Here is a 26,700-nt window from a genome sequence, read left to right as displayed (position 1 = left end):
ATCCACAGAGTTAGCGTGTAGTCAAAACTTTGGATTTATCCAGAATGAAAAAAATCAAAGTGCACCAGGCCATACAATCAGTGTGTGTGTGTGTGTGTGTGTGTGTGTGTGTGTGTGTCTCAAAAGTCCTGTGCCTACCAGCACTGTAGACAGCGGCACAATGGATCCAGTTCAAAAGCGCACTTCTTAATTTGGCAGATAGTATTTCTACCAGCGGAGGGAGTTTACTGACTTCTTCAACCCTGTTACATGAGCACATATTTCCTTTGGAAATGAGACCACAAGGTAACTGCTCACATCCTCCACACTACTTTCACATTGTCAGGTGGAAAATGGGTGTCTTTCTCAGGTTGGAATGCCTTTAACGTTTATTCTCCAAGCTTCTTTCCCCTCCTCCTATTTCCCTGCCAGACGGGCACAAAGAGCAGTCCCTTTTAGAGGACAGAGCCCACAGATAAAGAGGATGGGGACGGTGAAATTGAAATTCTTCGGAGCATTCATGCAACTCTATGAAACACATTACAGCATAACTCCAGGGGAAGGCCTCCGCATCAAGCCATAAAGAGAGGTGATGTTGAGGGGAGCGACTGGTGAAAATGACTTCCTCACTGGAAACTTTGTCGCTGCTCTTCCCTTGTTATGTTTCTTTATATAGAAGTCAGGGAGTTTGATGATGGGTGACATTGCGTGAAACCTCAACCAGGCTTGATTGCTATGTGTTCGGGTTTGGTTGTGTAATGTGCAAAAAACTTTGCCACCTTTTCAAGTTAATCAGTAAAACACTCTATCAGTTCAGCTCTGATTCATTTCAGTTCATGGCACATGAACATTCCCAAAGGTATCCTACCACCCATTTCAGTTCCAGTTTAGCTCAGTTCAGCATAACTCATCTTAGATCAACTCAACACAGACTGAAACTGTTCAGTATTGGTCAGTTCAGCTTGCTTAAATGAAGTATGAAGATGAAATGTAGATGTCAATACACCGCTGTCTTACCTAGTTTGGAAGTCCAGTAGCTCGTTATTGATCTTCTCGATGTGGATGTCAGCCCAGAGGATGTCATAGTAACCGTTGACGGTATCGATGACATTGTTGTACAGGCCATACAGCTTCTGCAGCAGCGCCAACTGCTTCCTAATCTCCAACAGCTGAGGATGCTGGGTAATGGGAAGCCCAAACAGCTCCTCTCCGCCTGTGTAGGTGATGTACTTCCGGAACAGGTTGTCAAATCGATTCTGAAAAGGAGAATGGTAAGAGAACATCTAAAATCAGTTTGAGCATCACATAATAAAATTAAAATTGGGTCATTTATAAACTACTTTTTCCGAAAAGTCTCTCATTTGCATTCACTGAAAATCAAGAGGACATCCGCCCTTCTTGGAACATGATTATACTGTAATTGACACTGTGGGGAGGCAGACCCATTGCCATACCCAGCTAACTAACTAACTGACTGACAGACTAAATAATGAACTTAATTATTATTTCTCACTCAGGGACTGAGTAACATACCTGGAACATGATGAGTCTGTCGCTGGCATCCTGAGGAGCTAGCCCCACCACCATGGGGCCATCCTACAGCGGAGAGGAGAAAGTAGGCCATGTCAGCAGTTACCAAATAGAGTCTTAATCAAGCCATGTTAATTATGCGCTGTAATTAAAATAAATAGCTGGAAGGGAAATTAGCACAATAGTGGTGGTTGAGAGGGTTGTCTGAGCCTGTCTGAACACACACACAAACACACAGAGACAGTAGTGTATGGTGTCAGTGAAAATGGAGGTTGGCCAGTCAACAATTTTTCAAACCAGCTACTGCTGTTGACTTCATGCTGATGTCTAAAGCAGCCGTATACTTAAGGGGGCATAAAGGTAAGGGTGTGTGTGTGTGTGTGTGTGTGTGTGTGCGTGTGTGTGCGTGTGTGTATGTGTGTGTGTGTGTGTTCAGACAGGCTTATGTGTGGCTGTACATGTTGGGTTTTTCATCTTTGCATCTTTTTGTCTTTCTCTGTTTAGCATGCGCCATGAAATGCTTGCTCCAAGGGGTGACAGATCACTGTCTTGCTACACTGGCTGTATGGCTACCGTCATGGATCACTATCTTGCTACACTGACTCTATGGCTACCGTCATGGATCACTATCTTGCTACACTGGCTCTATGGCTACCGTCATGGATCACTTTTGTTCTTGTTTTCTCTTTTCCCTCCACCTTCTCATAGTCATGGTAGAAGTGTTGGCAGTCTTCCAGGAAGGTCTCCACGTTACTGATCAGCTCTCCTCTGAAGTTCGGCTGCAGGGCCACCAGCTCATTCTGCACCTCTGTGCCCCGGGACAGCAGCTTCTCCCAGGTGTAACGCAGCGTATCCACCTTCTCCGCCTCTTCTTTTGCTACTGACAGCTCATATTTATGGAGCATGGCATATGACTCCTGAGGGGAAGGGAAAAGACAGAGGATGTTTTTGAAGGGAGCAGATGTTAAAGCTCCCACCTGACATCTCAGACAATTGCCACTACTATACAGACACAGCAGAAACATTGGCAAATCAAATACACCATCATATTGGTCATTAATCAAATGGATACATAGAAATTGTCACACTTCATGCATTCCTTCTGCACTGCTGCTAATCTTTTGCTCCAACCCAATGTAGAATTGTCTGGGAAAATTTAGTGGTACTACACTACTGAAACAGTAGTGTTTAAGAAAAACTACTGAAATGTTTTATGCACATATTACACAATACACTATTGAAAACCTCTCACATACACTGTTGAAACACTCATGAACACTACTGAAATGCTTTGTTATACACACATTTCTCACAAATTCCTCTGTGTGCGTATATATATGTGCGGGCTAGGGACAGCAACTGAAATGTGGAAGATACTATAATGCTGTAATATACCTCTATGGGTCCAACTTGAAAATCAGTAGATATCTGCTGCTCTCTGATCTCTTTGAGTGCTGCCATGGCGATGCGAATGTCATCCAGGTCTTTGATCTGACGATTCAGCTTCTTTCCAGCTTCATCTACAAAAGCAAAGATCTGTTCCATCTCTGAACGATACTTCCTGTTACAGTGCAGGCCGTAGTCCACCATCCAGCTCTTGGTTTCAGCAGTGAGTGACATCTTCAGGTCCGCTGGTAAAAAAAACAAAAAAAAAACAGAGGTGAATATGCAGACTCAGAGGATAGTGATTGGTTAGTAAGCAGGGTCAATTTGATATTTCACATTGGTGTAACATTTTTTTCAGATTCCCAATCAATCAGAATTGGAGAAACTGAGATTTTCAAACTTTTCAAACAGTAAATAACGAAAGAAAGGGAGTGATGTTGCTACAAGTAACCATGAAAGTTATTATCAGTGGCATACTTGAAGTAACATGGGGATATGTGTGTCAAAAGTGGCTTGTTTTATCTTTTAAGATGTACTGTTATAGTGTAGGTCATGGTCAAGGACTCAGCTATTAGTCTCAACAATATCAAGTCAACTTGCACTGAAATGTCAAATTGAAAATATGTAATCTATAAAAAAGGGATTAATAGGTGTTTTGGTTACTGAAATAGAAGCTGGTTCATAGGCTTTTGGATTATCTTAGCCAATGAATTACAAATTTCAGTATAACTATAAATATCCATAGGTCTCTGCTATTCTGCTTTTACATGTCCTCCAGGTGTCGTTGTAATTGAGTTAAACCCTGTAACAGTGTTAGAGCCAATGTTCAGGTCCAGAACTAAGAACTATATTCTTCACTGGTGAGTTCACTTATGAGTTATAATACACCACCATTATCTTTTATCTGTTATTTTACATTTAGATAGAGCAAGAGTGGGGACATCTAATAAAGCCAACTTTTCACAGCACTGATCTTCAGCTCCAGATTCAATTTATCACTGAACACACTATAGGAGCTTGCGTGTTGAACTGTGGTACAGATCTCAAAATGGGTTGTGGGAATATATCTATATCTATATGGGTCCACTCCCCACCTAGCAAAAAAAATGAAAACCATTTTCATAAGCCTGGGTCTCGGGGCAAAAATAAAACTAAATGTCTGACTTGGGTCCAGGGCTGGGAAAGTTTAAGAGCCCCTGCTGTAGGGAATAATATTCCAGGAGAGTTTAGTATCTTAATCCAACCTGTGAACAGAGCAAGAGCTCCTACAGTGATGTACTCTGGTTCAGCGTTTATTTCCAGCTCCAGGTCTCGGTAGTAAAGGATCTGGCTCTCAAACTCCGACAGCAGGGGATTCCCCTGGCTGAACCTGGAGAAAACAAACCAAAAAGCATAATTCATATTTGACATTACTATGTAATTCTAGATGTTTTGCATTGCATTCATTGGCAGTAAATTGTTATGCTGCATGTATTATGAATAAAACTGTCAGTGCTCAGTGGTAAGTGTCAGATAAGGCAATCAATCAGTCCGGAGTTTATCACTCCATACTTCTGGATGGTGTCTTCACGGTCCTTTCTCCAGATGTGATGGTAACGGCTAAAACGCTCCAGAGCGGTCATCACCTCCTAGACAACAGTAAGATAAAACAGGAATTATCATGTGGGGAAATATAGCAGCTATTAAAAAGGGATATTTAGATTTAGCATAATATGAAAAGGTAATTCTTATTTATGTGGCCGTTGGAATTAAAATACATTCCCATCATATTTTATTGTATTAAATATACAGTATATCTACACTGTGACCCTTTCATTCAAGTTCCTACATTTACATTGGGCATGCACAAATGTGCAATTGTTTAAGCAGGTACGACATACTGAATAAAAAAAAAAAAAAAAAACATAGTTTAGATATATTTGGAGAATCCATTTATTTGATTCTCCTTGCACTGTATAGGGTTGTCGAACTCAAGACATGTAATATGCGTCGCTGGAATTTCCCTGTTGAAATTAACATATGTGTTGTGCTTTAGCTCCACCCTACAGTACCTTTTTGGTGGAGTTGATTGAGGTGCTGAGAACAGAGACCAGCTTGACTATCTCCTTGTTCTCTGACACACTCTTGTAGTAGTTTCTGGCTTGGAAGGGAATGGCCTGGATCACAGACGCAGAGATGTCTGAGGTGCTGCCATCTGGAAGGAGCAGAGATTAGAGGAAGGGAAGTAGGGTTGGGGGGGGGGGGTCTGAATTTTGCCTGGAGGTTTGCTTTAGCTGATGCCATGCTTTTGCTTTGACTCCCTCAGGCCATCATATAAGTCACACTCTCTTAAATGGCTGTTGCACTGCTGCTATACTGGTACTGATCATCATAAATCAGACAAAAATCCCTTTAAATGATGCAGACATTGAAGAGGAGGAGAGCGTCAAGTAGTATTTCATCTACACACAGCACATTTATGGATCAGTGACAAATTAACGTCTGTTAACAGATACAGTCTTTGTGATTATAATTTTAACCTTATCATCTGTAATATCATCTGTTATCTTACTAATACAGGATAGATGCAGGATGGAGGACTGGAAGAAAAGTCTGCTTGAAATATGACATCAACAAATTAAAATAATCATGAAATTCTAATTCCATTTTTTATGTCTAGGAATCACTGGAGGGATATCTGAAGTGATAGGGCAGGAGCTTTAAAGGCTATAAACCTCAGAAACAATTTCCATCCAATTTCCATCTCTGTCCTCAACAACTGTACATGACTTGCAAAATGCCCCACCAAATTTCCCTCTGATCTCTGTTCACACACATACATATGCAGAGACAGAGAGAGCCCAAGGAAATGATTTTCCAAATTTAAAATCACTCTTCGTCCTCTTTCAACCCTGTTCATACTCTGCTAAAGCCGGCAAGGGCTTTGAATAATACTGTATGCCAAAAACTGATGTGTCTCCATTGAATTGAACATTGAAATGGTGCTATTTTCATGATCCTAAGGCCTTGAAATTATTTAGCCATCAGTCTGATATGAGAACGTTTTTATGTTAATTCCTAAACAGTAGGACCTGGGTTCTCTGTCAGGATGGAAAGAAGTGTTCCCACGTCATGTTCATGGTTGTATTGCTTTCTGTCATTAAAGCCCCTGCAAATCTCTCTGTCCATTATAATCCAGTGCTTCACTACATTAGCTCCATGCTAGCCAGACTGCAATGCAACTACATTTGATAGGTTGAGTGAGATTTTAAAATGTCTGATGTTTAAACATCTATTTCCAAAGCCATTGACAGCATGTTTATCAGTGGTTCCATCTGCTCCTAGTCAGATGCGGTTTTGCTCTGCTGAGCTGTGAAATGAGGAGATCTGATTATCCAATGACTGTGGTGCAGTGGTTAATGATCAGTGTTCTTATCTGCCTGGTAGGAAGCAAGGGAACTAAACAAAACTATACTTCTACCACTGTGAAGTCAAAATAGACAGGTGGGTAGGTAGGTAGGTGTACAGACAGACAGACAGACAGACAGACAGCTGGCTAAGAGGTCTCATGTCCTCTCATACCAGCCAGGCTCCTGTAAGTTGTGTCTCCATCCTCTGATTCGCTCTCACTGCTGTCCTGCTTCACAGCCGCCATCCGTCTTTCGCTCATCTTTCTCTACAAGCAAGTAAACACACAACAAAAAACCTGGTTCCTCAAAGCTTGTTTGAGAGGCTAAACAGCACTTTTATGCAACCATAACAACTGGGAAAACCACTGTGTAAATTGCTCATCCTCACTGCTACTTGATGAATCTTTAGTGGTTCCACAGAGTATTCAGTGATTCTAAATAGAACCAATGTGTTCTACAGTGGTTCTGTCGTTCTTCTGTATAGTGTAAAAATGAATCAATGTTAGATGGTATGGAGGTGAAGTGGTTTAAGCATCTGCATAAAGAATGAAAATACTTAAAGATGACCTAGTTTCAAGACCCAACTGAGCTCACGTTGTTGACCTTTGTTTTTTTCTTCAGTAAAGAGGAATAAAGCCCCTTTGGTCCTGAGAATTTGCCATATTATGTTATCTGAGGAAAGCACTTACAAAAATTACTACATACTAAAATTTCCGTCTTAGAGTTAGAGTGTGCTATTCACAAACAGTAAGTCCTGATAGAGCACTTTATCCCGTTTTTGATCCACACACAGTCCCTTATTCAATCATCTCCCTCTGGGAGGACAAAAGGCAAAGAATTGTTTACTAGCAGGAAATATCCCATACGAGCATTCTGCACTTGGATAAAATCCTGGCAGATATTACACAATCCTATGTGGAAGCTTTTTATTCCTGGCAAAATTATCTTTCCTGAGAAAAGAAATGACAGAAATGATATCCCTATTCTTCTTATTTCTCTACTTCCAATGCCTGAAAAGTTTATATGATAGAGACACAAAGTTTTTCTAGGGCATCTTTGTAGGGCAGCAACAACAAACCTCTCACCAATCAGTTACAGATATGGAAGGTTTTCTTCCAGGTTCTTTGTAAGCCAGCGTATAAAACTATATTACTTGCCTCAGCAAGTTGAGTAGTCTCAAAAGTTTTCTTAGATTATCTATTTTTTCCACACCTTAACCGTAACCTCATCTTGAAGATTATGCTCCCCTAGTCTACTCTCCTGTAGGATCTGGCCACAAGTATATTAATAGGACATTCTTAGGTCATTCACATTCATCACAGTTTTACTGCTCCACCCACTGCTGCCAAGTCAATGTGTCTTTCATCAGAGAAAGTAAACCAACCTTGGAGATCCTCTCTTTGCTCCACTGGCCGACTCCCTTGCTGACGCTGACCACACACTCCACGGCCCGGTTCAGAGCCTGCTGGACCTCATCCAGGGCTGGAACCATAGCGATATTGGGGATGGAGAGGGTCACGCTGACTCTGAAGATGGGCTGCTGACCACCGCTCTTGCCACGACTGGGGGAGTCGCTCTCAGCTACAGGAGGAGAGAGAAGTAGCTTTGTGATTGGTATGATTCAAGGACAGAGCTTGCTAGACCCTGGCAGTTCAGAATCAGGCTACAGCCTCACAAGCCAGAATGTATGGGAGTTGATGGAGGTGGTATGGAGTATGTAGTTAAATAGCCCCTGCTAGGATAAAACGGAAAAAAAAAAAGAATGGATAAAATGCAGTATTGATAATATGAGAGCAGCGAAGTAGTTAAGACAAGGCTCACCCAGGAAATGCATGAGCGAGGAGGCGTGGATGCGCTTGCGCAGCATCTCCAGGGTGTTCCTCGTCAGTCGGAGCAAGGCGTCCACGTTGCGGTGGTTGAAGTGGGAAAGCAGCTCCTGGGCTTCCTCCTCCATCACCTCCATCAGGTCCCTCTTCCTCTTCCTCCTCACCAGGGGAGAGGCGGGGCCAACGCTGGCTGGAGGGACCAGGGTGTTTCTGGAGAACAGGCGGCCCTCTGATCGGCCCTCGTCTTCGGCTGGGAGACAGGAGGTGAAACATTTGCAATGAACATGTAATGCCGCAGATACTGTAGAGATGAACGCTTGTTTGTCCGGCTTGCCTAATGAGGAATTTAAAATGTGAACTGACCCCAAGCCCCCTATTTTTTATCAGTATTAGTTAGTTTACCATCACTGTCAATGTGGTCCATGGTCTTGCTCTCGGTGCGGCTTTCTTCCACAACCTTCTCCTCCTCCTCTCTCTGATTGTGGTCAAACTCCAGCAGCATGTTGATCAGTTCATTGGCTGCCTCCTCCACTAATGAGCTCTTGGTGTGGAGGCTCTGGGCTGCTTTGATACACAGGTCCTAGATATATATACATACATATACATTAATATATATGCAGCTCAAGGAGTAGAGCATGGCAGCATGACACTAACTCTAAGGGTATCATTCTCTCCCATGCAAAAAAAATGGATAGTCATTTTACCATAATGTGCTTTGGGTGAAAGCTTCTACCAAATGACATATGTAGTTTATGGGGCATTGTGTCTGTGTTCATCAGTTCATTAGCCGCCTCCTCAATCATAAAGCTCTTGATACAGATGCTTTTCATTTTACAAAACTCCTATACAAAGCTCCTGGGATGAACACAGTAAGAAAGGTGTATATGGGTGAAAATTTAAACTTGTCAGTTCATTTCTATTTACTTCAATTCAACTGCATATGCAGGATTTGTGATGAAGTTACCTGGGCACAAAATCAAATTATGTCCACCTCAATGACTGTCAATGATTTCTACACAATATTGGACATCCCATGGCATGAGTGGAGAATCCCAAGAGTCAATGTGATATTCGCATCCTGTCAGCAGTGAGAGTACCATTCACATTACCATTCCTGTTTGATGACTTAGCAGCTGTTCTATCACATTAAAAAAAAAATCACGATTCATGACCTGTAGCCTCCACTGCCAATGAGCCTCTCTGTGCCCATCCACAGGGACTGTCACAGAAATGTACAGAAATGCCATTATTGTAATGGACAACTTGTATTAATCTACACATGTTGTGCATGACTCGTCATTAATCTAAAAACATTATAGGCATGACCCATGAGAATAAGAACAGTTGACTGAGTAGAAATTATTAAATAATTACAAACCAATCAGGCGTTGGATGATGTGAGGCATTTCAGTACAATACCAAAAAGGACACAGAAATATTCAAATGAACAGATTTTTTTTTTACCATAATGAGTGGATTGCAATATTCATATCAACACCATGTATTTATTTCTTTCAGTGAAATGTGTGAGTGTAGCATCACTGAGAAAGTGTCCTCAGTCAACCTACCTAGTGTAAATACAGGCTGAATAAATATGCGGGTTGAGACAGACGATGTATTTATTTACCCTGGTGGTCTGAACAAACTCCTCACAGGTGAAAGGCTCATCCTCTGGCAGAACACACAGCGTGGCTCCGCTCATCTCCTGCAGTACCGTGTCTATCCTGAACTCCACCAAGTCATTCACCCTGTCCATCAACAGCTCCAGGTCCGCTGGAGAGACAAGAGGGGGGAGAGAGGGAGAGGGATAGAGAGATGCAAAAAGAGATAAGAGAGAGAGAGAGAGAGAGAGAGAGAGAGAGTGAGAGAGAGAGAGAGGCACAGAAGGGAAGGAGGGCGAAAGGGGTTGAAGGGGGAATAGAGGAGGGATGGACAGACCGAGAAAGAAAGAGTATCAAGGAAATGGAGAGAGGGGGAGAGGGTGTGGTGGGTCAGGAGAGACAGCATATGTGTGTGAGAGAGAGACTGAATTGCTTATTTGAGAGTACACACACATTTATAACACACACACACACACACACACACACACACACACACACACACACACACACACAGAGAGTACACGATGAATCCGTTCATGTAAATTTTCTCAGACGTTGCCGGTGCTGAGTTGCAGGATGTCTCACGTGTCAGCATGGGGAACATTGATCTTGCTGGATGTTCTGCTTACCCAGAGCCTTGTCGATGCGGCTGAGGTACTTGTCTATGTTCAGAGACGTCCAGTTGAGGGAGGTCAAACCAGGCAGTATAGCCTCGTCCACCTGTCAAGTCAGTGATGCGTATTGATGCACGTTGCAGCTGCTGTTTTGATCTCTTGTCATATGTACTTGTATTATCACACGTCAGATGTTTCATGTTGGAAAAAGCTGCTTGAGATGCATGATAAACAATCAATAGGAAAAGCAGTGTGCTGACACAGTGAGGTAAATTTAGTGTTGCTGACCATCATGGATAACATACATAGATATCACATCAAAGATGAAAAAACAAAATAAAACAGAATCCCTTTTGAAATTAGTCTGAATATAATAATACGTATGCAATGAGCTGTATTTCAAATACATCTTGGATTACTGTACCACTACATCTTATCTTACCTTAGCGACATGAGGCATGGCCAGCTGTTCAAAGGCACTCTGAATCTTAGTCCGCACTCTGGAGTTCTCACTCAACATCAACTGGAAGGAGAAGATATTAACAGGATTATTTTATTCACTCTTAACAGTGTTGAATTGATTTATTCAGTGAGAACATTCAAAATGTCCATTTGGAATTATGTTCCCAATCAGGATGTCACTGATTGAACACTGACAAAGGACACTATAATTTACCAGTCTACAGAAATGTACAATCAACAGTTATTACTTTGGCTTTCAATATTTTAGTTGCATGTATTTACAGCTGTGTATAACTGTGTGTGATGGTGTATTCCTGCAATTGATCCACCTGTAATTTGTTGTAGTTCTTCTTGAGGGCGCCCTGTTTCTGCTGCAGCAGGGCAGCAAAGGACGGGATCTCCAAACTCATCCTAGTCATGCAGTCTGTTTCCCGGATCTGGGTCAGGATCTCTGGGTCAAAGTTCACAAACAGCTCCCCTGTCTCTGGAGACCTGACCAGCAGAGAGGCCTGCAGGCCCACCCTGGCATCCTCCATCTGGGGAGGGGGGAGGGGAACAGGTATAGGGTGAAACCACAAATGTCCATTTTGTGAGAATGTACTTGTGCTCAATATTTCATTTTTTTTAAAGTGTTGACCGCATTAACCAAAAGGCATTCAGGCTTTTAGGTCTACCCAACCAACATTATGTTTCCTCTCTCTCACCTGTTTCATCCAGCCGTGATGGTAGAGCATCTCGAACTCCAGCAGGACCCTGGCCACCCTGTTGTAGTTCCTGATGATCCTCTTAGCCTCTGGTGTGGAAAGAACCCCTGGATGCTGATCAGGGAAGGATAATGATGGGATGGTATGACATAGGTGTAGGAGATGGGGATAGGGAGATGGATGGTGTAGGATAAATTCATTGATTCAGAGAGAAAAAGAATGTACTGACACCAAAGTTACTGTAAGTCAATAAAAACAACACCAACAGGGATATATACACACACATTCACAGTGTCACAAAATTCATCTTTCCTGCCAAAAACATTAAACTGATGTCAAATTGGGATTAATTACACTGTAATAATAGGGACACTGAGGAGCTGTATTTTAAAGCACTATACAGTTTCATTGTAGAAGGGCATATATTCAGTATAACCTGTTGAAAGAGGTCCATGGGGTCCTGGATCCTGCGGTACAGCTGCCGGGCCCACAGGATCCGGCCCCCCACCGGGGGCAAGTCCCGGCCAATGGGGGGGTCCAGTTTCTGCTTGGTGTAGATGCGAGAGACCATTTCAATGTCCCGACCATAGTTCTGCAGAATGCGCTGGTACTTCTCCTCAATGCCAAGGTCTGGGATGCCCAGTCTGTTTTTCAGTAAGTCAAAAAATAGTTACAATTCAATCCAAAGTGACATTAGAAACAGATAACCAATATTAGAAGAATGAAATAAATGAAATGTGAGTGAAATCAAGAGTCCTTTGAGTAAATACAGTGTTGCATGCCATGGAGCATAGAGAGATGGTTTAGGTCAGTGGTTCTCAATCCTGGTACTCAGGACCCAGAGACCTTCTGGTTTTCATTCTAGCCATCTAATCAGGGACTGATTTACACCTGGGATGCCAGGTGGATGCAATTAACTGCAATGAACTAGCTGGAAGGATAGAAAACCAGCAGTACTCTGTCCTGAGGACCGGGACTGAAAACCACTGGTTTAGGTAGAAGATGAATAGACTTGAGGATGGATAAGAGGTAAGGAAGCATTCAACAGAGGATTACCTTTCAAATTTCTTCAGCACATTTAGGGCTCTCTCTGTATTCTGAATCTTTTCGAACGTGCTATCCATGAAACTCTTCAGCTGATTCTGGAAACACCAAGACAACCAACAAAAAAATGTTGGTGAAAAAGATTGTGGACTGATACTTTTACATACAAGAAAAAAAGTCTTTGACCAGAATAATTTTTTAATGTAGATCTGTGTGGGGATAAACCCATTACTTATATTTCCAGGTCAGTGAAACTGGTCCATATTGTATCATTCATAAGGTAAGCACATGCAGAGAGGCACTCTTCGACACTCACAGCAAGAGCACAGATTAATTGCATTGACCTATATAAGCTGCTCATTGCAGTGTGTGGCTGGAAACATCATCAACATCCAAACAGCACTCATAGGTGACCTGACTATTCACATATGGTTATCTACACAATGAATATTGCTAATTGTACAAAATGAATGAATTAGTGTTGTTTATAATAGCAAACTTACATGGAGCTCAGTGGTGCTTTTACAGAATTCGTCATAGTCCACATCAAAGTCAGTTCTTCTCTGGTCTAGGAAGCTGTAATGTTTTTTCTTCATGCTAAGCACAATAGCCTGGCACACATGTACATACACACACACACACACACACACACACACACACACACACACACACACACACGCACACAAGCATTAAAGTCATTTTTCTACCCGTTAATACTATTTATTTGACCAAGAGTGTGTAAGAGCTGTAGGAGGATAACATTGATGATCTTGGCAGGACATCTTTTACATTAGCAAAGGGAGAACAGAGTGCATAATGATAGTAGTAATTTAACACCACATAACAGCTTACCATAAAATATGTAGAGACTGTTGAGCACACTGTCAACTTTTACAAAAGGATGAGGACTTTGCAATCTATTTTAATCTAGTTCCATCTAATTATTCAAGCCATGGAAGGTCTACAATTAGATGAACTGGACAGCATACAAAAATGTATGCTGGTAAATTGCTGAGAAAACCCCCCTGAATGAACAGGAGCCAATGGAGTGATATGGACAACAAACGTTGGAGCTGGTTCTCTGAAGTTCCATACAGTTAATATTGTTATATTAGTATTTAGTTTTATGTAATTATTTCATGTATATGAATATTACAGCTGCATGCTGACAACTAAGATGAAGATGGGTCATGCAATAGTAAAAGGTAAAAAACTATGACTGTGGTGAAATGTTACCTCCCATTTCCCCTGCATTTCTGCAGTCTGTCCATCCAAGGCAGAGGCAGAAAAAAACAGATAGCTAATATTACACACTCACAAGGGAAAATATATGGTTAGCCACCCAAAAATTAACATCTAGACATCAATGTAAGAAATTGTAATTCAATTCAAGAAATCAAATGTGCTATTCCTGTGGCCCTGGGCTGTCCAGTCAGCTTCTGTGAACATGAATAACTATTTCCCAAAGCAAGAAACCAGAGAAGCGAGACTCTAATCTGCGATGTCATGCTAATGTACAGCCTGGAGATGCTCCATTAATAAATTAAAGGCACACTCACTTCTGGACACATGCAATCCTAATACTGAGCTGCACTGTCATTTGCACAATTCATGTCTTGATTGTCTCAATGCTTAAAAATCCTTCTTTAACCTATTTCCTCCTCTTCATGACTGAATGAGAGATGAAATCAATAAGGGATCATAGCGTTTATCTGGTCAATATATTTCCTAAAAAGAGCAGGAGTTCCAATTTTTTTTTTCTACGCTCGGTGTGAAATGCTTTCCCTAAACCCTTCTGCATACTACTACAATCATATTTTCACCATTTCCAAGTCAACTATAGGAAATAGTATTAAATGTTCACTAATACCATCAAAGACCTGCCCAAACATCCTTTGAATGGTCAAATGTAGTGGTATTCCTAATTAATGCCACTTTCAAATGGAGTATCTATTCATGTCACAACAATATACATATCTTTAATTTTCCCTGTCTCTTTTTGGCTCTTTGAAACACCTATCACACTCTTGAGAATAGATTCCAAAACCAAAGCAGTACGGTGCAGATTAATTTAGCATGATCTGTTTACTAAACATAAAACCCATGGCTCATTGATGGAATGCCTTTCTGTGTCATCAAAAAGGTCAAGACAACAATCTCTACCCACCTGAAACCTGGTGGCCATGGTCTCCAGACCCTCTATCTTGGAGTCCTGCAGGGCAGAGTAGGTAGAAATGGTGCTGAACATTTCCAGGATCTTGTTGAGCCGTCGCTGGAATGTGTCAAACTTCCCAAAAATGTACATCTCGCTGAAGTCAAACTGTCTCTCTGATGGAGTCTGTTCCAGCTTCTCCTTGGTCTTATGGAAATACCGCTGGTACTCCTGGAGGACACAGTTTGGCAGATGTAACAACACTGACCTCTTCCATTTTCCCTCACATTAAGGTAGTAACAAGTAGCCAAGGTTCAGCTTGTTTGATCAAGGCACATATCATCTTCTCAACCACACTGAATAGTTTTGTGAGCAGATAACACATCTGTGCCCTGCTGCAAACCAACTACATCCAATAAGAACTTAAACATAGAGAGACTATGCAAAATAAATTAGTTAGAATGTAAAATCAATACATGCATAACACCCCAACAATGGGCAGAGTCCAGTACCTGGTTTAGGTGGATGGCAGCTGTGATTTTTTCAGCCACTTGCTCCTGAGGCTGGTCCCATATAGAAGCAGAGCTGTTGTTAGTGATGTAGGCCTTGCAGGCTGTGATCATCTGGTTGGTCACCTGGAGATAATGAGGCACATGGAGAAATGAAGACAGATAGAAAGAAAGTGGTAACACCAAATTGTGGGTACGAATCCTTCCGGACCCAAGCAGACAAGACTAGAAATGTATAACATGTCGTAACATTAGCAAAATATTATATTATTGCAAATATTTTGGTGAGCAAGTGCCTACCAAATGCCAAATTGTTTTCTATGAGCGCTGTAATATGATCAGTGGATCATCCCAATGTTTATTAAAGATGATAAATTTACAAGCCATTTAGTCCATGACTCATTTTTTTTCAGTCTGGGCTAATACAACAATGTTTTTAGTAGGCAGAATTTGAATGGGTTCAAATGAAGACAATATGGAGATTATAGCCAAATAGCATTGCTGGGCTCCTGCCCAAAATCCTGGAGTCCCATCCTTGACTGTAATACAGTCATATTAGGCATTGTTGCATACCCACTCATGCAGGATAGCAGCCATCCCTACCTTGACAAAGAGTGATGTGATTTTTTCAGATGTGTTGTAGTAGCGAGAGATGCTGTGGATCATCCTAATGGCATTGATCAGACCTGGGATTGCATCCACCATGGACACCTGGGGTCAAACAGCAAACATAGTTTGTAAGTTTGTACATAGAACTTACCAGGTAATTACATGCACTTGCACACAAATGTGACATGATGTTCTAACATAAAAGCTAAAGAAATTTTCGTTAAATCTTTTCATAATACTGAATAGGATATGTATGCCACACCATTTTCCACAAACTAAAGACAGTTTGACAGGAATGCAATGCATTCACACTGCTGTTAAGACATATTTAAAGTGTATCAAACAGTTTTCTCACAGGGTCGCTGTTGTAGAGTGGGTCACAGAACTTCTCCAAGCTGTAAAGGTACTTGACGTTGTCTTTGGCCTCGTTGGCTGAGTCAGTGATCCTTGTGTCTAGCTCTCGCCAAGACTAGACAGACAGATGGAAACATTCAGTGTACTGCATTTAATATAAGACTATATGTGTCACATGTAACATTAAAATATGACAGAATATCATCATTGTCCTGCAGGAATCTTAAATCTCCAGAAAGCCAAATTCCCCGGCTTTGTAGTAAAATTGGTCTGACAAGATTTCTGTAGAATTCCATTCACAAGTCTAAATACATTGTCCTGTGACAGCTGCTAAATCCATTAAATCCATTACAATCATACATTTTTCTGTATAGTGATTGAATGGCTAAGACTCAGCAGTTAGAGCAGTTTCTAACCTTGATGAGTTTAGACTTGGCCATCATGAGTACGCCCAGTACAGCCTTGACATCAGGGCTCTTGAGCTGGTCCAGAAGGTAGTTGAAGCGGGACATGCGTTTCTTCCAGTGGTCCAGCTCAGCCCGCGGGCCCAGGTCATCTGCCTCCTTCCTCAACTGGTCACTCTCAGCTAGGACCTGGAGAGCAAAGTTACACACCTTTACTGTTCAAGGACCGTTTCTGCAGTTGTTGTCCTTTGCTTTCCCTGGATGTGATTTTGCACCCCTCCCTGATGGCACTTGAATAAATTGGGAACATGAAATGGTGCAAAGTGAATACAACCCACTGGGCTAGGGGAGGTAAAGTCTAGATATGTAACGAAGCTGTATTTCAACCACCAAATCTCTACCAGGAACATAATCAAATGGCAGAGTAGGTGAAACTGGGGACATCAAAAGTTATTAATCACATATTTCTACAGCATATGGAATATGAAATACAACATTTACAACATTTAAGTGTATGTGAGTGAGCATGTCCTTGCTCTTTTTGCTGATTGGTCTAATCATGATACTTTTGCGTGAAAGCCGTGAAAATTAGTGTATATGGTTTGTGTGTGATACTGGAAAATGGATGTAAATTGACTTTTCAAAGGGCTACAAGCTATGAAATTGATTCAGCTTGTTAGGGAACAGCAATACACATGCTATTTATTTGTGAAAATGAAAAATGTAAACAAATCAAGATGATTCTTATAACAACTCCTTGGAACAACTTCAACATGAATATTCTGTAATGTCAAAACACTTCAGCATTTAGACATATTTAGAGATAAAGCTAATAATGACACTTTGTCTGTCTGCCCCTTCAGTTACTTGTGCTCCTCTCCTCTTTGAAGTTGCTTGCATTTTTCAATGCATTGCATTTTTTTTGTCTTACACTTTACGTGTTAAATCCTCACCAGATAAGGGGCAGATTCTAAGCCCCAGTCAAGGACATTTCAAACAAACTTTGATCTGAGAACAAATTCTGTTTCAAAATCTGGCCATGAGCAACAAAACACAACATAGAGGTGAAAAAAAACATTTTTTTTTTTTATCTGACAACTTTGAGGTTCACATCTTACCTGTTCTATCTGTTTGATCCAGACTTTCATGCAGGCCTCTATCTTCTCTGTGGTCTCTGTGCTGTTGGCTGCTGCCATGTAGTCTGACGGGCCTTTCAGTGTCCGCAGGTCAAACGTGTCACACTCTTTCAGGTTCACCTGGAGGAAAACCATGACATGATTTATTTATGTGCCGGCATCTGCAGTTTATTTCTGTGTGTGTGTGTGTGTGTGTGTGTGTGTGAGTATACGTGCACATGTAAATGTATGTCTGTGTGTACTCAGCATTTACTTATGTACAGTAATATTCAATTAGCCGAAAAAGGTGGTGGTTACAATTATTTTAGTACAGCTATGAGACTAAAAATCACTGTAAATCTCAGCGTCAAGTGTCTTACTGCTTTAATGAAACAGTGGTAACACATCAGTAGGTAAACAAAGTGGTTGCTATGCAACATGTATGGGTTGTTAAGTACTGGTATGGGTGGTGATTTCTGGTTAGAGCATTACATTGTTAAATTAATTAATGCGGTCACAGGTGTGTGTTTATTGGCTATTTTACAACTGCTTTGAATGGGACTAAGCCAATCACACCCGAGAGCTATCCATTGTATACATGTATAACAGAGTGTGTGTGCCTCACCTTTTCCTGCAGGCTCTCCTGTGCTCCGGCCAAGACAGACACAAAGCTGTCCAATGATGCTATGAAGTCCTGCTTGACAGCCTGGGCCTGAGGGCTGGCCAGCTCTCCCCAGCCGTGGTTCATCTTCTTCAGCGTGGGGATGAAGATCTCTGACAGCAGCTGCTCCACACTCTTCAACAGACCCACCTCACTGGTGTCCAACATATTGAAGTTCACATCCTGGAAAGACACAACAGTACACACATATCATCATTGTGCTGGACAAGCCTTGTACCATAAATTCTGACAGTTTACTGGGATTAACAACTGACATGGTTTCCCATGTATAGGATCTTTCATTCCCCTTGAACCAATTCAAACCGCTGTAAATGTATTATAGCGTGTCAAAAATGTTTCAATTCCTGCAGTTGACTCTTAAGAGATACCAAGTTTTTGCAGGTCACAAATGATAGTAATTATTTTTATTAATCACTAAATAATTAAACACTGTGTCATGGATTAAAATGTGAGACAGAACAAACTTCGTGTTACAGGTTACAGGTACTTAATATTTAACATATCTCAGATATAAAATAAACAGGGATTCTTTGTTGCTTTTAAATTGTAAGAGGCATTCAGCCCCCTAGCGGCCATGTTGGGAACGCACGTGCTTCTGTCAACACTGCAAAGGAAAAATGGTGGACTAAAAATAACTAAAAAACTAAAACTAAAAAGAAAAAAAGAAGACAATTGGATAGCCTCAATCGAAAGTAAAGACATCATGGCAAACAGCCATCAGTCCAGTAGTCAAGCAGTCCAGGGTCTGCTCAGATCATCTCTGGTGAGTAACTTTAACTAGGTGTAATATTTAGTCTTTTTATCAAAGTAAGAGTCAACAAGACATCTTACCCAATGTCTGAATAATTGCTAACATACACATCACCTGTTGCTTTTGTTTTTTTAGCAACGAAGAAGTGGCGAAACTGATTTGTTTACACAGCTGTTGATTTACCTAGCCTTACCTACTAGCTTAGCTAGCTAGCTAGCAAAATTTGTAACTGAGCATAACCCTTAGCATGACTATAACGTTACTTCGCTGAAATTTTGACTACAATTTCAATTTTTCATAACACTAATCAGATAACACTGTTATTTTAAAAATGCGAAAGGCAAACTGAAACGGGTGTAGTAAAACTCATTATATGACTCTCTGTGTTCATGTAGGTTCACCAGCGGGCTTCAACGAGGTGCTGCTCTTCCACTAAACTGGTCAGTGGTGTCCCAATAGGGCGTCAAGTATGGTTGGCAGCAATGGTATTTACAGCGCTTCTGCAAAGGTACCTCGGTGCCTCGGTAATCCACCTTCATCTTCATTTTTTAGTCTTTACCCAAATGAGTCTGCACCACAACCGATACCATTAATTTGCCATTCACATCCTCCCAAAGAATGAGGGTGAGGCTGGTGATGATGTCTCAACCTTTGTCTGCATTTTACATTATATTTTGATATGAATCTTCATGATATTTTGAATGTAGCCTTTCCTTGTCATATAGACCACTGTTTCCCAATCCAGTCCGGCTAAAGTATCCCTTGTCCTGCAAGTTTTTGCTCCAACTCTGCTCTTGCACACCTGATCCAATTAAGTGCTACATCACGCTAGCCCTGTTCAGGTACTGTTTCTCCTGCCCAGCCAATCAGCGCTAAGCTCGTAATTAGATCAGGTGTGCATGAGTAGAGCTGAAACAAAAACACAGGAGGTACTCTGGACTGGCTTGGGAAACACTGTTGCAGAATATTACTGGAGGCTATAGTCATATCGCATTAAGAATACAGAACACTATGCTACTTTTGTAATTCTCTCTCTTGCACAACACGTGCACTCGCGCACACACATACACCAATGTTCTTCCTCCCTGTCTTGCTGGGACTGCTTTGTAACGGACATGCCCCGTTATCAGTGATGGTGATTAGCTTTGTAGCTGACAGTGGGTGATCAGTGGAGGATCAATAGCCAGAACTGCCCGCGGTGTCTCAATGCTAGCGCCAACCCCCCACGCGTCCCGCTAGCTCTGGATGAAAAGAACCTGTCTGACTTAAAGGAAACCATTTATCACAGCAGTGGGCTCAAAGGGAAAGCGATTACATGTTATTTTGTCTCCAGCAGTATAGTATTTGTCTATACATTTCAATGTTCTTATCCTCTCTGCTGGTTTGAGAGTATTGGTCTGCTTTCTGCACCTTTGCATCTTGCAAAGGTGGGGGGGAATTATTTTCATACTTTTGTTACAATTTTACCTTTGCAGTATATTTCAATACAATGTTTTGCCAGAATTTTATAATTTTTTTGCACTTTTTTTGAAGGAGGAAATATAAAAATAACAGAAGGCCCTTTTGTGTGTAACAGAGAAATACAGCTCCCTTAACAGGCAGACTGCTCAGTGTAAACATGGCATGATTAGGCCGTGTGATTCGGTAAAAGTCAATAAAAGATTTTCCAAATTTCACATATCCAAGGTGCAATAATGGCGTTAAGTGCAGCAGTGTGTATGTCAGGGAAACCATTGCACATTTTTCACTTTTGACTTCCCGATCAGTTTCCACTTTGTCAGAAAAACTAACAAAGTTCAGAACGGTCGACTACATGCTCACATTCTCAGAACCGGTAAAACCAGTCTCACCCTGTGTATGTTCTCGGAGGTGATGGGCTTAGAAGTGTTGGCTCTGGTGAAGAAGACGCACACTCCGGTCAGCGCCACGTCTCTCCCCTCCGTCACGAACACTTTGGACCTCTTGCTGCGACCGGCCTGCTGGGCCGCAGGCTGGGAGGGGGCAGACGCCGGTGTCGCTGCTGCTGGAGCCGAGAATTGGACATATAGACACAAGTTAGAGACCACCTTCCTCTTTCTGCAGTCCTGGAGTCGGAGCTGGGGCTCAGTCTGAGGAATAAGCTGATGCTGTTGGAATTGTATTGTATTGAGTTGTAGTTGTTGAACAGTGACAATAGTAAGAAAAAAAAACAGAAAAAAATTCACATAACAAAGCAGCTTGGACTTCTCACTGCAATCTTGATTCTGGGGAATTTGCATTACATTAGGACAAGGCCTAATTTAGATTTATTGTAAAATAGGGAATGCATGTCCACATATTTCCAGCATCTTTTCACCGTATCTCCTCTTACCCGCTTCTAGTGGCTCAGTGTCCTGGTAATAGAACATGAGGTGTGGAAGACCCTCGGCCACAAAGAACTGCTCCATGCGGTCAATCTGGTCGGAAACGGAAAGAGAAAACTTTCATTACAGTCAGCCTTTGCAGTCTCTAACATGCAACTTATTACTTCTAGTCATTTGAGCCAGACAAGAAGAAATCCATTCAGCACACCAAGCAGCAAATTAAGCACCACCTCTGCATTTGGACTCTTCAAACACACACACACAGTACCTGACTCCCCTCCAGTATGGCATCTTCCACGTCAGCTTTCTCCAGTCCGAGGCATGAAGCCACGATGCTGAGGACGTAGTCATGTCTTCCATCCAGCTGCGCTCGCTTAGCCTCACGCTCCTCTTTCAGCTTTTGCTAAAACAAAACATACATGCAGACAATTTTAACACTGGGACGAGGGTGTAGTCACTTGGAATTCAATCAATTTAAAATGTAAAGAAAACTGGTATTCATTTGCCACTGATATAGCTTAGAAGTCTTTGAAGTCACCATGTTCAACACGTTCCCAAACACAGAGAGCACAAACACACTGGACATTCTCCTTCACATACTTTGTACGTAGCGATGTGGCTGTTGGGAATGACAGACGATGGAAGCTCTCCTGCGGTCCTACACTTCGGCTCAGACATTATTTAAATAGCAGTCCATCCACCAAACCACAGCGACAGTTTTCAATTAGTAAGCAGTAGGAAACGTCAAAAGATAAAATCCAAAATGAAGACAAATGAATCCACAGCACTGTGAATACATCCTCTCCTACTGTAGTTGCTCCACACAAGATCAACAGTGATGAGATCCCAAACCAGAGGCACACAAGTCAGTATTCCTTAAAGATCAAGTGTATATATCCAACTTTTAAGGAGTGCTTTTCTGCCTCTCCTACCACTATTCTTAGCTGCTATCCAAATTCTGTAAACAGTCAGAGAAACTCAACTACCTCAGTTAGGATGGGTTGACAAATAACCCAGCTGGTTTACAATGCCATAGGCTATGCCTTGTGTTTAGGATGGAGGGGCAGTAAAAGCAACCACAATAGGTTGCCAGGTCCCGCTGCCTAGTAACAGAGGAACAAGGCCAGCCAATAAATTACGTGAAACCTGGTGTCGTCTATGGTGTGGCGGATGCAGGATGCATTCAAATTCTCTTGTTTGGCCTCCCTTCTGTCTGCCTGGAATTTAAACAGGACATGACAGAGATAGTTTCATTCAAGCTTAAAATACTTTTTTGCGTTGACGTCACTTTGGTCAGACCGTTTTTTTTAAAAGGCTCACTCCTGCAACAAAGCAGGAGACATCCGATTGTGATTGGCCAGACTAAAAATAGAACGCTTGAAAGCAGCGACAGCCTGTCTGAGACTGTTTTGTTTTTCTCAAGGTTGGATTAAACTTTCACATTGAGCGTGACATAATAACTGATCATCAACTTGTGTGAAACATGATCCGTCAGATTTTCCCTTTCATCCGCTTCTCTCTTCCCCTCCTCTCTCTTGTTTGTGTTTGTAAGCACACACACACGAGCATACGAATGCATGAGCAAGTGTGTGGCTATACTTACTGCAACTTCATTGAACAATGATTTCATGTTAGCCTAGTCGTTAAATGTTTGTGCTCACTAGCCAACTGATGCTGACTGCCAAAGTTCGTGGACTACAGTGGAGTGCAGGACATGCAAACAAGCACACTGGGTAAATCCCCATGGGCTGCAGCCAGAATCAGATGGGAGAGGACCAGTAGATGTGTGAGGAGAGGGAGGGAGGAGGAGGAGAGGAAAGAAGGAGAGAGAGGTAAGAATGACAGGGTTGGAGGGATCGAATGGATAGAACCATGAACAAAGTGTTTGAAAGGGAAGACAGAGAGGGAAGGGGAGGAAAAAGATGCAAAGACTAAGGTATGGTAAGAGACGTGAAGCGAGGGAGGGAGGAAGAGAAAGAGAGGAGGGGCACACTGCCATCTTGGTAGGAAAATAACAGGTGATTAGCAGGTGATTATAATCAAATGACAGCCACAGCCAATGAGCTGTCTATACTGTGAGGCACGTTATTGGTAGGAAATGCATGTGAGATCACAGGAATACTATGAATACTTTCTGTGGTAACGGATTTTGGCAGTTTTGTACGGACAAAAGGACACGTTTGCCAAAAAACGAAGCCTCGTATTGGCTGCAGACTCCGCAGTGTGCACAGGTTTGCTGGCCAACATTCTGCGCACACTAGCCCCCCCCCCACTGTTTCACCGTCTGCAATGGCAGCCCAATAGCACGTGATAGTATGTGCTGCCTTCGAAACAAAGTCAGGGTGGTAGTAACGGTATTGATTCCTTTCAGGGCCTGGAGGTTATGCATCAGAAGCCAGAGTGAGGTGCAGCCTGCCAACAAGTCTGGACAGGAAGGAGAGCAAACACAGCTATTGACCCGCAGGACGGGAAGGGGCACAAACACTCAGGCTGTGAGTGTCAACATGGTGAGCACAGAGGGAGACTTGGCAACCAACACAGGTGACAACAGTACGTCATGCACAGGCGTGGACAAAATAATAGAAACACCACGTGGAAAAGGATGTTAACTTGAAGTAACTAAATCACAGTTAACAAGGCAGCTATTAACAGTGTCAGCTTTAGATGTCTGACAGTAACCGCTGTTACATGTGAGTTTTCAAAACAAAATGAGGCAACAGAGTTTGGCCAAAGAGGCTAAATAGTCAGTGCCCAAATTGCAGATACATTGGACAAAACATGCAAAATCATTTCATGTGGCATGGGGAACAGTCTCGAAAAATCTACATTTGGCACGAACAAAGTGGAAAAATCACAGCTCACCTACAGTGATAGACTTCACAGGACAGTTGTTGCTATGCAAAACAGAAATTGGTCTCATCAGCGGTAAAAATGGGTCTAATCAGCTGATCCAGAGCACACTGTGACTCCCAAATTTCCGTCGATTCCGATTGTGATTGTGGGAGTTGCTGCTACATGCTGCTCACAACTCATAACTGACTGACAATAAAATAGAGTTGATCACAAAAAGAAGGAGCTACATTTGAGACCGCTGTGTATATGCCACCCAATAGGCTAAGCAAGGGTAACTCTTTCATGTGGGAAATAGCCTAAAGCTAATTCAAACAAAGAAATCTGAATACAGTCACAAGGGCGATATGAATGTCACAGCAATATACCTTAAATAAAGGTGGCCATAGGATATATTTGTTAGTGTCTCCAACAGACCGGTGAGGGAGCAGTGGACTACATGTGCAATGCCCACTCCCTTTGAAGTAAAGAGAGAAGTCATGTCATCATGTTAAAGCAGCTGAATGATTGGTCAAGTGCCTCTTAATCAATTAACTATTTTGTGTACATCAAAAAGTAATTGGTTGAATTCCAAAATAATATCCTACATGTACCCAATGGTTTAACATAAAAAGGGGGTAGAAAATGTTGCAATACATGTTGGTCAATAAAAGATTTACTTTGAAAGTTATGACAGAAAGTCTAGCTGTCTTGACACTGGTGATGGGTGTTTGTGTCCCCACATCCATCAGGATCGGTCATGTGACATATGAGCTTGTCAGTTACTTGTCTTATATCCATCACTGTGCTATAGACAAAATACCAAATACGAAGTGTACAAAATTAGAATTTTGATAGTGTCCATTTTATTTCCTAGAAATCTGTTCTATTCTAGAAAGTACCATAATTTGTTTGTACATTTCAGTATTTTGAAATGTAAAAATGATGCTTACTTACCCATACTCTGGCAATGAATCACACCCACCTTGTTGAAATCACTGGGGATACACACACACACACACACACGCACACACACACACACACACACACACACACACACACACACACACAATCATTCACATCACAGATAGACAATAATAAAGCATGCCAAGCTGACAGTTGCTGGGCGACCAGCCATATCACACCTGCTACCTCTCTCCTTTGCTGGCTACTGTTTTTGTATGTGTGTGTGTGTGTGTGTGTGTGTGTGTGTGTGTGTGTGTGTGTGTGGACCTTACAAATTAAGCAAACAGCCAACTCAGGCTTCAGCTGAGAGACAAACAAACAAACAGATGCAAACCGATCAGTGTATCGCAGATGGTTCAAACGAAACACACCAGCCACCACTGCATACAATACGCAAACACACAAAACACACTACCCAATAATAAGCTCGCACAATGACAGACAGGAACACACACACACACACACATCCACATTTAGGCAGTCACATACAGACAGACACAGAAGCCAGCACTGACATGCTCATGTAATAACAGCCACAACAACATAACTAGCTTTCAGAAGCGAACAACGCCCCATCCTGAGATCAAGAATGTAATGATTAGACTGACAATCCCTACAATAAACAAACTGAGGATTTTGCAATTGGGGGAATAGAAGAGAAAAAGCTGTGAGAAAATGTATGCAGCAGCACACTTTTATGTAGCGCGTTGTCCGATAATTCGCGCAGCATTTATCGGAGCAATCCAAGTTTCTGTAAGTTCCTTACAAAACCTCAAACAAGTAAACACTGAAAATAATTGTTTAGTCAGTTTAAATGCAAATCCTCTGGGGAATATAAATGGCACACGTTGCCAGAGTCTGGCACGGTAGTTCCGCATAAAGTTCTGCAGCTAGTTTGGTCCATTTAAATTCTAATCACAGTATGGTGAATGAAAGGTGCCATCGGAGCCGGTATTTAGCATAATACACAAGAATTATGTGGACAGATAAACCAGAATGGGAGAGGACCGAGGCACCCAGACAACACCTGAACAAAAACAACAACAACAACTACAACAATATTGCGTGAATTCTCTTACCCGAATGATCCTGGAAACACTTTGTTTCCACAGCTGCTTTCGAAACACCCGTGACATGACAGCCGCTCATCTGTCCCATTCGAACGCTTCCATATCTTCTCTATAGCCTCCTATCACTTTTCCCATCTACACTGGGCTTCTGTGCACTAGTGCCCTCGAAGGGATTAGCCCTATCAAGTTGTCAATGGTGACCACTCAGCCAGCTAAACTGAACCTATGCCCGCTTTATGTTTAATGGCTGCTCCTGTCAGCGGTATGTGGCTTTTCACAGCCAACCGCTGTCTGGATAGATAAGATGCCCTATGAACTATTCACACAGACTGAAATCACAGGCAATTTGCCAGGTATACACACCATACACTCACTTGTGAAT

The 26,700-nt window shown here is 41.9% G+C and overlaps 1 protein-coding gene across 1 annotated transcript in view; it reads right to left on the bottom strand.

Annotated features, from left to right (window-relative positions):
• The window catches only part of dnah5 (dynein, axonemal, heavy chain 5), a 106,776-nt gene extending 80,392 nt beyond the window's left edge, over positions 1-26,384 (bottom strand). The window contains exons 1-31 of the mRNA XM_078287097.1: positions 26,328-26,384; positions 21,722-21,856; positions 21,462-21,546; positions 20,962-21,131; positions 18,304-18,522; positions 17,682-17,819; positions 16,576-16,752; positions 16,161-16,274; positions 15,800-15,907; positions 15,200-15,322; positions 14,703-14,918; positions 13,039-13,146; positions 12,548-12,633; positions 11,928-12,135; positions 11,492-11,605; positions 11,117-11,323; positions 10,768-10,848; positions 10,341-10,431; positions 9,738-9,883; positions 8,543-8,690; positions 8,426-8,439; positions 8,106-8,349; positions 7,669-7,865; positions 6,457-6,550; positions 4,947-5,074; positions 4,447-4,523; positions 4,140-4,264; positions 2,905-3,140; positions 2,208-2,426; positions 1,513-1,575; positions 997-1,235 (exon numbers count right to left, since the gene is read on the bottom strand). Of these exons, the coding sequence (XP_078143223.1) occupies positions 997-1,235; positions 1,513-1,575; positions 2,208-2,426; positions 2,905-3,140; positions 4,140-4,264; positions 4,447-4,523; positions 4,947-5,074; positions 6,457-6,550; positions 7,669-7,865; positions 8,106-8,349; positions 8,426-8,439; positions 8,543-8,690; positions 9,738-9,883; positions 10,341-10,431; positions 10,768-10,848; positions 11,117-11,323; positions 11,492-11,605; positions 11,928-12,135; positions 12,548-12,633; positions 13,039-13,146; positions 14,703-14,918; positions 15,200-15,322; positions 15,800-15,907; positions 16,161-16,274; positions 16,576-16,752; positions 17,682-17,819; positions 18,304-18,522; positions 20,962-21,131; positions 21,462-21,546; positions 21,722-21,856; positions 26,328-26,384 (4,367 nt within the window). The remainder of the gene's footprint in view (positions 1-996; positions 1,236-1,512; positions 1,576-2,207; positions 2,427-2,904; positions 3,141-4,139; positions 4,265-4,446; positions 4,524-4,946; positions 5,075-6,456; positions 6,551-7,668; positions 7,866-8,105; positions 8,350-8,425; positions 8,440-8,542; positions 8,691-9,737; positions 9,884-10,340; positions 10,432-10,767; positions 10,849-11,116; positions 11,324-11,491; positions 11,606-11,927; positions 12,136-12,547; positions 12,634-13,038; positions 13,147-14,702; positions 14,919-15,199; positions 15,323-15,799; positions 15,908-16,160; positions 16,275-16,575; positions 16,753-17,681; positions 17,820-18,303; positions 18,523-20,961; positions 21,132-21,461; positions 21,547-21,721; positions 21,857-26,327) is intronic.
• Between the last annotated feature and the right edge of the window lie 316 nt (positions 26,385-26,700).

Source organism: Centroberyx gerrardi, chromosome 12, assembly GCF_048128805.1.
Source record: "Centroberyx gerrardi isolate f3 chromosome 12, fCenGer3.hap1.cur.20231027, whole genome shotgun sequence".
Lineage (NCBI taxonomy): Eukaryota > Metazoa > Chordata > Actinopteri > Beryciformes > Berycidae > Centroberyx > Centroberyx gerrardi.
This window is presented reverse-complemented; position numbering and strand designations above follow the sequence as displayed.